The following is a 16,527-nucleotide window of genomic DNA, read 5'->3' as shown; positions in this document are numbered from 1 at the left end:
CAAAATCTTACCTATTTCTGGGCACCTTGTGCCCAGCAAACATTAAAAGAGAATTGGGGCACTTAAAAGCCAACATATTGTATCTTGCTTCTTAGTTTCAGGCTTGGGCGCCAAACCAACTTTTTAAGCAAAATGGATAGCTCGGTTGGTTAGAGTGTGGTGCTGATAACGCCAAGGCTGCAGCTTTGATCCCTGTACGCGACAGCTGCATATTCCTGCATTGCAGGGGGTTGGACTAGATGATCTTCATGGTCCCTTCCCTGTTTCCATGATTCTATGAAACGAAGCTTAAAGCATCTCAGTTTGGCTGCATCTTTGGACCCAGTGACAAAGTACAAGTCACCTTTGCTTGGAACTTGACCATTTCAAGCAGATATGCCAACTTGAATAAAATGGGGGGGCAGGTAATCCCCACCCTGCATAATCAATCACAAGATGCAGTGCGTACACACCGTTTGAATGGCAATCATCATCAACATTGGGGTGCCCCCAAAAATATTTTATGGGGGGGGAATGGGACCTTAACCCCTAGGAGTAGGCTCCTATGATTTCAGGTAACTCATATATAAACAGCTGTAGCCCTGCTTTGCGCGAGAAGAACAGCCTGCCTGGCCGAAGGTGGAACCTCCATGTAGAGGAGGAGCATAACTCCGAATGTCCGCTACTGGGAGGCCAGCAAATGATCCAGGGCTATTACCTTCAAGCCCTCCCTGTGGGCTTCCTCTAAGTACCCGATTGGCCGATTGGGTGCTCCGCTTCCTGCTCTGGGATCTCAGAGAGCTGCAGGAAAAAGCAAGGAGGAGGGAAAGAGGAGGAGGAGGTCTGGCTTAAAATAGATGTCTCCGCCTCTGTTCCCCAGGTGGGTCTCTGACGCCACCGCCACCCCAGTCTCCATCAACTCTCCCCTGGCTCTGTGCTGAATCAGCAGCCTCCAATGCCATGGCCGAGTCCCCAGGGGGAGGCACAGAGAGGTGATTTCATCGGCTGGATGTTGTCAAGGGGAGCCATCTCCCTCTTCCCTCCTCCTCCTCCTCCTCCTCTCCCTGCTGCTACTGCTGCTGTTGCTGTACAAGCCAACCCAGACTGATCTCACCAGTTCCGGTCACGTTATTCTGTGTTTACGCCTTCGCTCGCTCCCTCGCTCGCCTCTGCTTCTCCTCTAACCTGCCAGGGCCTGCTGCAAACCACCTCCGGCGCCCACCATTTCCATCACAATCACCATCACCTCCCCAGCTTTGCCAAGAGGGCGCAGGAGGAGGAGGACGGGGACCGGGGAGACGGGGAAGAAGCAGCCGAGAGAGCTAGCATGGAGTCTGCAACTTTGGGACGGGTGCCCTTGTGTGTCCACTGCGCCAGGAGGCTTTGAAGGAGATCCAGGAGGAAGAGGAGGAGAAAACCCAGTAAGGGGGCGCGAGGGGTGGCGGGAGGGGAATCTTCCCCCTCCATTCCCTCCCGCCTCCCTCCCTAATACCTCCTTCCCTCGCGCCCCCCCTCCCCGCCGGGTGTTTGTGGCTGACACGGAGGAGGGGAGCGTTTGGATAACCCTCCAGGGGTGACGAGGACCCAACCTGTTCGCCCTTCCTTGCCTTGGCATCTCCCTCCATTGATGACACCGAGTCGTAGCCACCAGTTCGTGCTGTCGCCTCCTCGTTTTGCCCAGGTAAGGAAAGCGAGGCGTTGGAAAGGGGGGGGGGGAGAATTTTCCCACTGGCTCCCTGCTAAATAATAGAAGTTTGTAGATTGGCTGGTTGTTGTTTTTCAAAAGGGTCAGGGTCAGGGAGCAGAGCTGCTTTGCAGTCCTAGAATCAGAGCGGTGGAAGGGTCCCCCAGAGGTCATTTAGTCCAACCGCCTGCTGGTGCCAGGAATCCATGGCACAGACTCAACTCATCCACCTCTGGTTAATTTCAGGAGAAGGGCAATATAGGTCAGTGTTTAGAGCATGCAGAAGAGCATCCAGGGTTCAGTCCCTGGCATTTCCAGGTAGGTCTGGGAATAGCCCCTACCTGATACCATGGAGAGAGGCTGCCAGTCAGTGTTGGCAATCCTGAGCTGAATGGACCAATGGTCTGGCTTGGTATAAGACACTTACTGTGTTCCTAAATTCAACAAAGGGAGGTTTTGAGTTTCGGGGCAGCAGAGATGGGGACTCCTCAGGCTTGGAGGAGCCTTTTTAAGCCCAGATTGGAGTGGGTGGGAAGGGTCAGAAAATGCACTCTGCTTATGCTCAAAGGCAGCTGCCCTAGGCAGAAACAAGCAAGCAGCAATTCAGTTTCCCTTAGTGCAAACACTGGAGTGTTCTCCTCTCCAGCTGCAGAGAAGAATGAAAGAGTCGGTGCCCAGCGGTGGCTCAGAGGTCAAATACCCAGCGGAGGCTGGTCCATTTGGGCAATGGGGGCTCTACCCCCACCAACCTGAGTGTCTTCCCTCAGCCAGCCCCCACCTGCCTGCCTCCTTACTTACTCTCAGCCCAGGGGGTGGCACTGCCTGTCAGCTTCTTCACCCCCCCCCCTTAAAGTGTTGCCTTCGTACCACTTGAGCACTCAATCTGGTCCTTCTGCCCTTCTGACCTGCAATGATGGGTGGAGGTTCAGCTAGAAGACCTCCCAAGGTCCTTTCCAACTCTATGAGTTGGGCAAACATCCGGAGAAGAGGTCAAAACTACAGGGAAGGGCCATAGGTCAGGGGTTCAGCATGTGCTGTGCGTGCAGAAGGTCCCAGCTTCTATCCCCAGCATATCCAGGTGGGGAAGGGAATGTCCCCTTCCTGAAACCATGGAAAGCCAGTCTGGGAATTTATTTATTTGTTGCCTGTATTTATATCCCACCTTTCTCTCCAAGGAGCTCAAAGTGGGATACAGTACATGGCTCTCTTCCTCCCCGCTTTATCCACACAACAACCCTGCGACGTAGAGCTTAGGCTGGGAGATTGTGACTGACCCAAGGTCACCCAGGGAGTTTCGTGGCTGAGTGGGGATTTGAACCCTGGTCTCCCAGGTTCTAGTCCAACACTCTAACCACTACACCACACTGGCTGCAGACAATACTGAGCTGATGATCCCACTCAGCTTCCTATGTCCCGTTGGGTCGCTTCTGGGTGGGCAACCTGTATCTTAGGACTCAGTGGGTAGATTGTGCTCTAGACTGTTGTGTATCCACAGGAGGAGGGGTTACGTTTTGCCTCTGACAATGTGGGCTGTGACCCCCACACATGCTGGTGACGCCACCATCAACCTCTTCCTTTTAAAAGTTTCATCAGACTCAACAGCTGGACTTTGCTGCGACACACAAACCGAGGCTTCCTCTCTTGAGTTTGTCTAGTAAAAATGCCACTGGGAGCAATTTCTCTTGAGTTGGAAGATACCAAGGAAAACTGCATTCCCCAGGAACTGGAAACACTTCCCATATAAGGGAGCTGGTTTATATACCAAGGCAGATCATTGGTCCATGCAGATCAATAGCCGCCTCTGCTCTGGCAGGCAACTCGGCCTGCCTGTGTAATCCTAAAACGACCAAAAGTCCTGAGAAGATGAATCTCCAGAGCAAATGTTGTGCTTCTGTGGTACGGCTGTGGAATCGCAGATCTGTTCTATAGTAAAGGTTGTACCTCAATGGAAGAGCATCTGCTTTGCATCCAGACAGTCCCGGGTTCCATCTCCTGGCATCTCCAGGTAGGATTCCCACTGGGGGTCAAGGGGAACCCTGTCTGAAACTCTGCAGGTCCACTGCCAGTCAGTGTAGACAATATAGGGCTAGCTGGACCAGTGGTCTGACTCAATGTGAGGCAACTTCCTGTGTACCTTGGTTCCTCTTTTCCACAGTCACTCTCCCTCTGACCCACATGCCTTTCTTCTCATGAAAGGGCCCCCTTCTTTCCTACAAACCTGGTTGAAATATAATAAATCAGAAGCCCTGGTTTGGTTCCCAAGCGCCCATTGGTAGCGATAGGGCAGAAGGCAGGGAGCCGAACAGTAGGTGGCGCCAGAGGCAATGACAAGCAGAGCAAACTGATTCTAGTTTGGGCTCCATCCCTCCCCGCTGAGTGCTGCAGGGGCAACAGAGCAGAAATCTGACAGGCAAGGCCAGGGCCACCTTCTGGACTGGTTGCATGTGAGAAGGCAGGCAGATGGGGGTGGCTGAGGGCAGACTGATGCTGGTGGGCAGCGCCCCGGGTGCCCTTACAGACAAGCCTCCACTGGTTAGAGGTTAGGTGGGCAGATCAAGAGCAGAACCTCCCTGTTTTAATACTAATACTACTAATAAACATTCTTGCTAGAGATGTTTACTTGGCACTTCCCTTGATTTTAGTTAAGTACCTAGAGAGCATCACTGTATTCTCTTGGGTGTATAGTCTCAATGCTCCTTAATGCATTTTTACCTACTTTGCAATTGCCGAAACCCGCAAGGGAAAAGCACCTGAGTTTGCTCATTGTTTGTTCGTTTATTGTTTAGTTTATAAATCTTTCCTTAAAAAAACAAAACAGTAAGCCACTTTTAATAGCACCAGCGGAAAAGCAAGATCTCAGTGTCTGAAGGGCGCAGTTCCAGAAGCACGTAACCAATTCCCATTGTACTCAATGGGGCTTACTTCTGAGTAGGCATATAACATTCCACTGCTCCCTCTCTTACGAATCGGTGTCCTTTATGAGGTTCCCAGATCCATAGCTGCCAAGTTTTCCCTTTTCTCACGAGGAAGCCTATTCAGCATAATGGAAAATCCCTGAAAAAAAGGGATAACTTGGCAGCTATGCCCAGATCTTTTCTTGGGGACATTGTTCAGCATCATTGATTTAATTTATTTGCGTTAGGAGCACAGACAGAAATATCTGCCAGAGGTTCATTGGTTGGTTAGTTGTTTTTTTGAAATAGTTCAGAGGCTCAGTGATAAAGCATATGTGGAAGCAAAAGGTCTTGGGGTCAATCCCCAGGTAAGGTCGGGGAAGACATCTGCCTGAAACCCTGGAGAGATGCTGTCAGTCAGTGCCAACATTACTGATCTAAATGGACCGCTAGTTTGACTGTATAAGGCAGCTAGCTCTCTGTGTTTCTGTGCTCCTGGGCCATCTTTTTAAAAACCACTTTAAAAACCACATAAAACTACATAATCATATTCTAATAAAAATCTAGTCCTTTGAAATAGGTGTTTTAAAAGTTTCACATGGCAGCAGGGCACTCGTGTAACATTAGCTGAAACAGTGAAGTGGTTTAACACCAGCAACACTATCATTAAATTGTTTCTAGATTCAGACCAGCATCTCAGCTGGAAACCAAAAGAGATGGATTTTTAAGCCCTGTTTAAAAACCCTTGTAGATGGGGCCAAATGTATCTCTCTTGGGAAGGGGTTCCACAAACATGGAGCCACCACCCAAGAAGCCCTGTGTCTCACGCCCTCCAATCCCAAGGATCTTAAATGTGGGTCTGTAAGCAAGCCCTTCAGAAGTCAAACTCAAAGGCAGGTTCAGATAGGATACCATGTATTCAGCTGAGTGCCTAGCAGAAGGAGTTGCATAAATAGGCTTTGAAGCCACTTTGCAATTCTTTGAGCGCATATCTAGGTGTAAGCCCAGCTGAAAATGGGACTTGCTTCAACAGAATCGTGTTGAAAATCACTTAACCTACAATTCTGTGAATCATCTAGATTTCTCATTCAGTGTCTAATTAAACACCATATTTGGAATTTTAAAAAAGAGCTGTTTTATTTTTATTTTTTGCATGTATAAACCACCTTTATCTTCTAAGGAGAACTAGGTGGTGCATTTGGTTCACTTCCTCCCCATTCCATCCTCAGAGCAACCCTGCGAGGTAGGCTAGGTTAAGAGATTGTGACTGGCCCAAGGTGACCCAGTGAGCTTCATGGCTGAGTTGGGATTCAAACCTTGGTCTTCCAGGTCATAGATTTCAGTTGGCAGAACGTGAGACTGTTAATCTCAGGGTTGTGGGTTCAAGACCCATGTTGGGCAAAAGATTCCTGTGTCACATGGGTTTGGACTAGATGACGCTCATGGCCTCTTCCAACTCTACGATTCTATGGTTCTGCTCTGTACAAGAACAACACCCTGTTTAATTTGTTTTTATTCAAACAGGTGGAACGTACAAATATATTCAAATATAGCAGTTGCTTGATGTGTTTAAAGCCAATGTCTTTCGGGACATCAACCTACAGGAAACGCTTGACAGAGGGTGTTTGGAGAGCGGCAGCAGCTCCCTCTTCCCGCAAGCGACGATTGCCGTGAGGGCAACTCACGAATCCACTTCTAATTCCCTCTAGGCTCTGACGGTTGACAACTGTGTTGCGATGGAGACCCTGTCCCTGGAGCACCATATCCAAAGTGTGCAAAGACACATCGCCTTCTTGAAGAAGGAGCAGATGGAACTCCTCCACGATTTGCACCTGGAGATCCTGCACTTACAGAAGCACTGCACAGGTGAGCTGAGCGGGTTGTGGGGCAGGGAACCGGTGGCCCTCCAAGTCTCGTGGGGCTCCCTGACCACACAGACCATGCAGGTTGGGTCTGGCAGGAGTTGTGGGCTTCCAGAAGTTATGGGTGTCCCCGTCTCTCACTGGAGGGAGATCTTGAACTCCAAGATACTACCGTGTTTCCCCTTTTTTAAGGCGTAGTCATAAAGTAAGCCATGGCAGGATTTTTAACCTTTTGCAAAATATAAGACATACGCCCCAGCCAACCAGTGGGACCCAGCATACCAGCTGTGGCACCAGCAGGAGGAGGCCTGCTGTCCCGCCACCCAGAACTGGCTGCTGGAGCACACAGAGTGCCCAGCAGTGCCGGGCGGAGCTCCAGAGCCAGCGGCTTCGCCTCCACCCAACCGAGGAGGCCTGCTGTCCCGCCGCCTGGAACCGGCTGCTGGAGCGGGCGGAGCGCCCAGCAGCACCAGGCGGAGCGCCAGAGCCAGCAGCCTTGCCTCCGCCCAGCCGAGGAGGCCTGCCTTCCTGCCTCCTGGAAATGGCTGCTGGAGCGGGCGGAGCGTCCAGCACCTCAAAGCGCCCAGCAGTGCCCCGAGCCAGCGGCCTGGCCCGGCGAGGAGACCATAAGGTACCGTAAAAACCGTAATAAAAAAATAAGACATCCCACTGAAAATAAGCCACCCTGTGGAAAAAAAGTAAAAAGACGGTGTCTTAAAAAAGGGGAAACACGGTATTCCTTTCTTTTTCCTGTAGGACTAATTGCAGTCGTTAACAGTCAACAGGTTTACCATTCCCATTGAGTCAATCACCCATCTCCTACCACCCTTCTGAGAAAAACCCCACCCCACCATCCCCACTAGTGACCCCATGTTGCTACTCAGCTTCAAAAAAAAAAAAAGTAACCCCAGATTCATTGAAAAAAATCTGGTAACCATACCAGGTACGGTATGTTTGCACAGCAAGCAAGAGGAGTCTCAGGACTGGATAAGGTACAGCTCAGAAGGATCATCCACACTTCGATTTGTCCCACCACTTTCCCCTGAGAAAAACTTGCACTTTGCCATTGAATTGGAGCAAACGTCAAAACGGGTTTTCTGCGAGTTGATGTGTGCTCTGATTCAGTGGTAAAAAGAGTGGGTTTTCCCAGGGAAAGTGGTGGGTCAAATATAGAACCTCTTAGACCCGTGGTTTCTAGGCATGGGGCAAGCAGAAGTGTGTACAAGCCCTGAGTTGGTTGATGTTCTTGCTGGAATTTCCAGGACCTAGGAAGGCAAGCCAATGCCAGCTCAACATCCAACTTGTCTCTTCCAATTACTGCTCTTACTTTTAGAGGAGGCTCTGGAGGGAACTGGCTAGCATGTCTGGTGGTAACACAGGGGAAAGGTCTTTCCCTGACAACGGGCTTGAACCCTCTCCTTAACTGCACCTCCTTGCATGCCTGCCCACCCAGTGGCATAGCATGGGGTGGTTGCCCAGGTGCAAAAAAAATTAGGGACACAAAATTTCAACACCTGGTGCTGCTTCAATACAGTTGCTTGCTTCTGTCACTGGGATCCGTTGAAAATGACTTCTCCATACAAACCAGTAAGTGACCTCTCCAGACAACGGAACGACTCTTCTTTTCCTATCTCTACTGCTGCAATCTCTTGGGTGATGCAGACTCCACTAGCCAGTTGGATGCACATGTATACTCTGTCCATTTCCCACCCTCCTATCCCACTCCGAATTGCCCCGGGCTCTGGCAACCCATGCTACGCCACTGTGCCCACCAACTCCCTCTCTGGCTCCAAAGTTTATTAGGGTTCCAGCATTGTTTTTTGGACTCCACTGGGACCTTCCCTGGGGTCATCTGGTTCTAACTCTCCAGACTCCTCCCATCCCCTCCTCCTGATCTGACCGCTCCCTCCAAGCCACCTCCAAGGGACTGCAGCTCCCACCAGGCCCAGCCAGCATGGCCAGTGGTCAGAAGCAATGGGATTTGGAGTCCAGCAACATCTGGAGGGACCACTGGATTCCCATCCGTGGCAAAGAGCATCAGTATGTACACACAGCCAGAGGTTTCTGGTTGTAGACCCAACAGCTTCTTAGAAAGAACTTTAAGAGTCAGGCAGCAATTGAAGACATTGGGAGATTGTGTCATCTGCTGCCTGGAAAGATTTAAAGGATGCCAGAGTAAGGCCACATTCACACCCTATATCTAAAGCACTATGGCACCACTTTAACCAGCCATGACTTCCTCCAAAGAATTCTGGGAGCTGTAGTTTGGTGCTCCCAGAGCTATAGTTCCCAGAATGGTCTAACAGTCAATCCCTCTTCCCTCTTCTGGGATTTGTAGCTCTGTAAGGAAAACAGGGGTCTCCTAGCAAATCTCAGCCTCCTTATCAAACTACTGCTCCTAGAATCATTTGGGTGAAGCCATGCTTTAAATGTATGGTGCAAATGTGGCTTACCTTAGTAATCAGTTCTCTAATTGGTTTCCTTCTGGGAATACACGTCGAATGAAAGAGAGGTTTTTCTACCACATCTTCTCTCTCTCTCTCTCTTTTAGCAAACGCAGTTGGAATTGTAATTAGGATGGTTGGTTTAAATTTGATTTCAACGCAATCCAGTTTAAGACGTTCATTTCTGTTAGGGCGGATGACTAAACAGTGTTTTGAGTTACAATAGACAAAAGCCTGGGGACGGGGAGGGGAGAACATATGAGTGTGAGCGTTTTGTTAATCCAGCAGTCCTTTGCCTGATCCAAGATTGTGGGAGGGAGCCACTGTGGGGGAGGGGCAAAGTACATTGTGTGTTACAAAGCCATCATTAAACCCCCCAGTGTCTCCTCCTCTTCAAAGAGGATTAATTTCAGCCCTGTGCCATGTGCATCAGTGTTAAGTGATCTCATTTGTGCCGGTTTTGGCGCATGGGTGGGGGGGCGGGCGGGCCATCGCGCATCCAGCCAGCTTGCAGAAGTCTCTTCTGAAGAGACAAAGGAAGCTGTGGATCCAGCATTTAGTTCCCTCGGTTGCTGCTCAAGTTCCAGAAGTGTAATCCGAAAGGAAGTTGCAGAAGCAAAAGGTTGCCAGCAGAGAATGAGGAGATTAACTTGGTTTAGGGTTAAGTCATTCTTCCTTGCGCTTGACCCAGAAAGTGCAGCTGGCGCAGAATGCTGCAGCAAGGTTGCTGACAGGTGTCAGGCCCCCATCTGCATATATAGCACCTGTTCTCAGAGATCCGCACTGCATTTGCTACTGGGCCAAGTTTAAGGTGTTAGAATATAAAGCTTTAACAAGCTTGGGACCAGTTTATGTGCAGGATCACCTTAGCCAATAATAATAATAATAATAATAATAATAATAATAATAATAATAATAAATTTATCATTTATACCCCACCCATCTGGCTGGGCCTCACCTGCCACTCTGGGCGGCTTCCAACAAACATTAAAATACATCAAATATCACAGATTAAAAACTTCCCTAAACAGGGCTGCCTTTAGGTATTTTCTAAATGTCAGGTAGTTGTTTATCTCTCTGACCTCTGATGGGAGAGTGTTCCACAGGGCAGGTGCCACTACCGAGAAGGCCCTCTGCCTGGTTCCCTGCAGCTTTACTTCTCACAGTGAGGGAACCGCCAGAAGGCCCCCGGCGCTGGACCTCAGTGTCCGGGCAGAACAATGGGGGCAGAGACGCTCCTTCAGGTATACTGGACCGAGGCCGTTTAGGGCTTTGAAGGTCAGCACCAACACTTTGAATTGTGCTCGGAAACATACTGGGAGCCAATGTAGGTCTTTCAAGACAGTGTTATGTGGTCTCGGCGGCCACTCCCAGTCACCAGCCTAGCTGCCATATTCTGGATTGGTTGTAGTTTCCGGGTCACCTTCAAAGGTAGCCCCACATAGAGCGCAATATATGCCCACTCAACCTTCTTCCATCTGTGGAACTGGCACGATGACGAGTCCCCCATAATATTCATTCTGCAACTGTTAAGAGAATCAATCTTTTAGTATGGTAGCAACCTACACTTTGAAACTCCCTGTGTATTGAACTCACTCAATTTCAATGGGGGAAGGATGAGAGGGGCAGGGCCCTGCAAACACCAGAGAAGACTTCTGTCCCGTGGGCACCATATTAGCAAATCATGATCTTGGAGTGCTCCTGAGGTAGAAACATACAGGTGAAACTCGGATAATTAGAATATTGTCAAAAAGTGCATTTATTTCAGTAACGCAACTTAAAAGGTGAAACTCATATATGAGATAGATGCATGACATGCAAAGCAAGATATGTCAAGCCTTTATTTGCTGTAATGGTAATTATTTGTTATTAGGCGGGTCAATTATACATGGAATGTAATCAATGAAATGTAATAGCAATGTTTATTTTTGTATTATTATAACTATTTGTTTTATTACTGTGGAATTTCCAAAAGAAAGCATTTGTAAAAATGAAAAGAAAAATAAAAAGTTGCATTAGTGAAACAAATGCACTTTTCGACGATATTCTAATTTTCCGAGTTTCACCTGTATTTATGGTTGACTTCTCTACGCCCCGCTGGACAACAGTGTACAGTATGTATGACTTCCATTGGAGCTCTCCGGGGTCCTGAAGATGATTAACCTGCTTTCTACAGTACTTAGAACTGCTGCTCTAGGTAGCAGGCAGGGTGAGCCACTTCAGGACTTAGGAGAGCTCCTAGGGAAGGCATGTGTTACTGTCCAGCGGTAGGTAGATTCAGGTCCTGAGAGACGTCCCAAGGAAAGTTGGGTGTTGTTGCTTCAGCAGTTTCTGGGTGAGCCACAGGTAGGCATTCGCTCTCTTGTTAGTGGTAAAGGAATCTTCGGGGTGATTTAGCGAAGGAAAACAACTAAGCCTAGAAGACTTAAGCATACACTTACAGTACTCCTCACGGCTCAAAATTGTAACCTTCAATAAGAGCTTTGTTACATATTGTATCGGAGAAGGACTAAGCCAAAACAGGAGTGGATGCTTCCCCTCCGCCATCCTCTCTCCTCTGCTCCAGTTTCATTAGAAAACCTTCAATTGGCTCACTCCCCGCCCCAGAAAAGAGACAAGCTATGTATCACTTTGACCACACTTCAAAATAAAGTCGCTCTGTTTTCCCATTACTTCGGTAGTCTTGCCCACCTGCATTTTCTTTCTATAGAACCGCCAAATGAAACATTTGTTTTCCAGTGACACAATCATACCAACAAAGCAGGCTCGTGCTCAATGACCAAAATAAAAAAAGGAAGACTGAACTTACTTAATGCCTTCCTTCTGCCTCAAATGCATTAGCCTGTTAGGTTGGGGGTTGGATTGGTGACCCATGCCAGCCCACTTGCTTCTGCTTGCCTTGCTGCTGTGCAAGTTGTGTGTGGTCTTTTAGGTGCAGGAAACGGGCAGACAGCTCCCTGGTGGCATGGAGATCAGCTAGGAGATCCTGCTTGCCCTCCTCTTCCACTGAGGAACCCCCCCCCCAAGGTTCAAAAGCTGTAAACCCAATAGCTTATTCTACATCAGGGGTGGGGAACCCGTTTTTTAAAACCGGGCAGCCCGGCATCATTCCGGGCCCCCATACCAGTGGTGGGCAGGACCAGGAGCAAATGTGGGTGGAGCCACATATACTACATAAAATAAGCCATAGCAGGATTTTTAAGCATTCAAGGAATATAAGCCATACCCTGAAAATAAGCCATAGTGTTGTTGTTTTTAGAGGGAAAAGAAATATAAGACGGTGTCTTATTTTCAGAGAAACACAGGTATTATCAGAATGCAAGGACGCATCGCAGCGAAGCAAAAAGTGAGGTGTAGGGTCTGAGGAGAAGGGGCGCAGGTATAAAACTGCTAGCACATCTGCAAAGCTAAGCAGGGTACGGTATGGTTTCAAATTGGGTGGGGGACTGTGTGTTGAGATTGCTGGGGGTTGGACTAGATAACCCTCGAGATCCCTTCCAGTCCTACAATTCTACAGTTCTATGGTATGGCTGGGGAGGGCGGATTAGGGGGATTAGGGCTACACCCCCCCGTGAGTCCTGGATGGCTGCAGTCAGCCTCTCAGCCCAAAGACTCCCAATCCGCTCCCATGTGTGAGTCATTTCCGAAACACAATTGTGTTCCCTGAGTAGCCACCAGAAAGAAAAAGGGCCCAACTCTCCAGTCCTTTGTAATCCCCACATTTCCAGTGTCAGGTTTTGCGGGAAGATAAATGCTGTTAACAATACTGGAATGAGTCATTTCTTGGAAAGTGCCTGACATACGAAAGGCGCAACTTGGCCCTCCTCCCATCCTGCCCAAATTTAGGCGGAAAATGTATGCTTCCAATTCTCCTCACCCCATTCTTTCTGTAGTCCTGGGAAGGTAAAATGGGAACCTTAGTTAGAATTGCCATGATCCAAAAAGAAGTGGACGTCTCACACAAAGGGATCGTGAGGATGTGTTTCTTTAGATGCTAATCATCAAAACACTCAGCTGAAACATTCAGTTTTGTTTCTTTTTTAAATATATATTTATTAGTTTTATAAAACAAAACATACAACACAAAAAACACACAAATTACACACCAATACAAAATACAAACACTACAATAAGAAAAGATATCAAATCAATCTTCTAACATAAATCTTTATCGACTTCCTCCATTCCCTCCCAGCTATGTTTCTTTATATTACTTCCTTAGTGCTTTCCAAATCTTAATTGCAATCTTTTTTAATGATTATCTATACCTATTAATACTCTTAATGACTTATCAATACTATAAATCTCTTATACTTATCTCAAAATACAATCCTATTCTGATAAATCTTAAAATTCAATACAATAATAACACTTAACTAAATCTTAATACATAATAAACTTAACTGAGACTCTTCTACAACCTCCTTCTACTTCCAAATCTGTTGCTAAAAACTACTAATCTTACAATTCTTTTCTAAATAAACTTTAAATTTCTTCCAAGCTTCTTCCACCGATTCTTCCCCCTGGTCCCGGAGTCTCCCAGTCAGCTCAGACAGTTCCATAAATTCTATCAGCTTCATCTGCCAGTCATCCACTGTGGGTATATCTTCAGTTTTCCAATTCCTTGCTAATACAATTCTAGCTGCTGTTGTAGCATACAGAAAAAAAGTAATATCTTTCTTGGATAATTCCTCTCTACTTATCCCAAGTAAAAAAGCTTCTGGTTTCTTAACAAACGTGTTTTTCAACACTTTCTTCAATTCATTATAAATCTTATCCCAGAAGCTCTTTACTTGGGGGCATGTCCACCACATATGGTAAAAGGTTCCTTCCACATTCTTACATTTCCACCATTTATTCAGTTTTGTTTCTGAAGCGATAATGAAACGCCAGAATTGGGCAATGGTTTTGGCCAATAACGGGAAATAATAGTACCACTCATTCTGCCTTGGTCAGACCACACCTGGAATACTGTGTTCTGTTCTGGGCACCACAATTTAAGAATGATATTGACAAGCTGGAACATGTGCAGAGGAGGGCACCCAAGATGATCAAGGGTCTGGAAACCAAGTCTGATGAGGAACGGTTGAGGGAGTTGGGTTACGTTTAGTCTGGTAAAAGAGGAGACTGAGGGGAGATATGATAGCCATCCTCAAATATCTGAAGGGCTGTCACTTGGAGGATAGAGCAAGCTTGTTTTGCCCTGCTCTGGAGGGTAGAACTCGAACCAACAGCTTCAAGATTCTGACTAAACAGGAAGAATTTCCTGAAGGTAAGAGCTGTTTGACAGTGGAATGTCAGTGGACCCTCCTTCTCTGGTGGTTTTCAAGCAGAGGTTGGATTGTCGTCTGTGATGGGTGCTTTGAGATAGTGGATATTCCTGCATCCCAGGGGGTTGGACTAGATGACCCTCAGGCTCCCTTCCAACTACAATTCTATGAGTTTCAAAAAAACCTGCACGTTAGTTAGAATTGCATACAAAACTGTCTGTGCCAAGAAAGAATCGCACTGAAAGGCTAGTGGAGCTTCATGAGGACTTTCTGTTTGTTTGTTTTTTAGAAAAACACAAACTGATGTGGAAATGTGGAGAGCTGAACGTAACATTGGGGGGGGGGGATGAGAAACTGGAATTGGCAGATTCGCCCATCTCTGCCAGAGAGATGCTGCGGAGTTACTGCAGCTGCAGGAAGGAGGAAGGAGGAGGTGGGCATAAGGCTGCCCGTATTGATTTGCAATAGGATAGCAGGAGAGATTTGAATAGCTTACCAGAAATTGCTGTGCCTAGTCCATTACTTGTATGTTTCCGCCACTGATCTCATTCTCAGAGGATCCGGAGGGGAGGGGGAGGGGGAGGAAGTGAAGGTTCAGCCCTGTCGATCACTGTCTCAAAGTCACAGCAATTACTAGCAAAAAGGTGGGGAACCTGTGTGGCCCTCCAGATGTTGTTGGACTTCCATCAGCCCCAGCTTGCATGGCCAATGACCAGGCTGATGAGGTTTGTTCTCCAGTGCAATTCTCAAGCAAGGAAGGTTAGAGTCAACATGAAAACTTGTTCTTGTTCTTTTTCGGCCTCCTCGTTTTCCTATGTGCTCCCCCCCCCCCAGGTTTGTTCCACCATTCTTCTTAATTTCATGTCAGTCCATTAATTATTTTTGGAGGCATCAAATAAGGCCTGAGATAGCTCAGTTGGTGGAGCATGAGACTCTTAACCTCAGGGTCGTGGGCTCGAGCTCCATGTTGGGCAAAAGATTCCTGCATTGCAGGGGGTTGGACTAGATGACCCTCGTAGTCCCTTCCAACTCCACAATTCTATCAGGCTCAGTTATTAGAAAAGAAAGTCTGAGGAACAAAAATAGATGTGACGCCATGAGAGATCCAGGATTTGGACTCACCTGTGGTTCTTGCTTTTGCTTCAAAACACTTCTGTGTGTCCAAGCTAAAGGGATGAAATTCAATTCAGTTGATATTTAAAGGCACATCTACCTAATTCAAACCAAAACGCAGCTGTCCTTTGGCGTTCTCACTTCTCCAAATTTTGCAACGAAGTTCTCCAACCAAACAATGTTTACAAAAGTACTCCAATAGAAATTCTGTGATAAAATAATGTTTACAAGAATGCATATACTAGGGAAAGTGTGCATGAATGCATATATTAGTGAGGTCATGAAGTTCTCTTTTAAAAGAAAAAACAGAGAGAGAGAATTTGGACAGAAAGGGGGAGAACCGAACATAAGGCTGAAAAAATGAGGACGTGAAATAAATTGAAATTGGCAGAATAACACACACCCCATCCTTAGGCCAGACATAGTGAAGTTGAGCTCACAAGGGCTGGGGTAAGGAAACGATGGCTCCAGAGTTTCGGCTGAACTACAGCTCCTATCACCCCCAAACAGTGGCCAGTTTGGCTGGGGCTGGTGGAAGTTGAAATCCAACCACATCTGTAGGGCCACAGGTTAGCCATGCCGATTTAGACTAAAATCTAGAAGAGTTTCCTGGTGGTGCAAGCTGTTCAGTCAGCAGGCATCCCCAAACTGCGGCCCTCCAGATGTTTTGGCCTACAACTCCCATGATCCCTAGCTAACAGGACCAGTGGTCAGGGATGATGGGAATTGTAGTCCAAAACATCTGGAGGGCCAAAGTTTGCGGATGCTTTGAATGTGGTGGGCTCTCCTTCGTAATCAGAGCCCAAATGGCCACCTATCAGAGATGCCAGAGCAATGGGTTTCTGGTAACAGCATCCCTGATAGGTGAACCTTTGAGGCACCTCCCAGCTCTGTGATTCTAAGGTTCTCCACCCCAGCGAGAATCCACAGAGCAGGCGGGAAACTCCAACGTGGTGACTTTTGCAGCTCTCGTTGATGCAGTTCAAAGAAGGTACCCATCTGGTCTTTCCTCAATGGGGACAGAACAGGAACAGTTGTTCTTCGCAACTAAACGATTTGCAGGAGGCTGTGTTTCGTTTTGGTTTTTTGCAGCTCTGTGATCAGCAACAGAAGTAAAGAGACAGGCCAAAGAAGAAGCAATTGTGCTTGAACTGCAACTTTAATTTGCAAAGCTTGCATGAGTCGTACAAGTCAAAGAATGCAGTGCTTTTTTTAGGGGCTGGCTGCAGAATGCTCATTCTGTTCTTTGTTTAGAACATTGGGTATGAATAGCAGCCTGTT

General features: G+C 47.5%; 1 protein-coding gene across 2 annotated transcripts in view; it reads left to right on the top strand.

Moving 5' to 3' along the window:
- Window positions 1–1,059: 1,059 nt before the first annotated feature.
- CCDC92B (coiled-coil domain containing 92B) overlaps window positions 1,060–16,527 on the top strand; it is a 38,144-nt gene continuing 22,676 nt past the window's right edge. For both annotated transcript variants that reach the window (XR_009558612.1, XM_035140078.2), the window contains exons 1-2: window positions 1,060–1,660; window positions 6,267–6,423. Coding sequence is in view for 1 of the 2 variants with exons in the window: in XM_035140078.2 (XP_034995969.2) it covers window positions 1,607–1,660; window positions 6,267–6,423 (211 nt within the window). In the remaining variant the exon portion in view is untranslated. The remainder of the gene's footprint in view (window positions 1,661–6,266; window positions 6,424–16,527) is intronic.

Source organism: Zootoca vivipara, chromosome 15, assembly GCF_963506605.1.
Source record: "Zootoca vivipara chromosome 15, rZooViv1.1, whole genome shotgun sequence".
In the NCBI taxonomy this organism is placed as follows: Eukaryota; Metazoa; Chordata; class Lepidosauria; order Squamata; family Lacertidae; genus Zootoca; species Zootoca vivipara.
The sequence above is the reverse complement of the archived record's forward strand: the minus strand, read 5'-3'. Positions and strand labels throughout refer to the sequence as shown.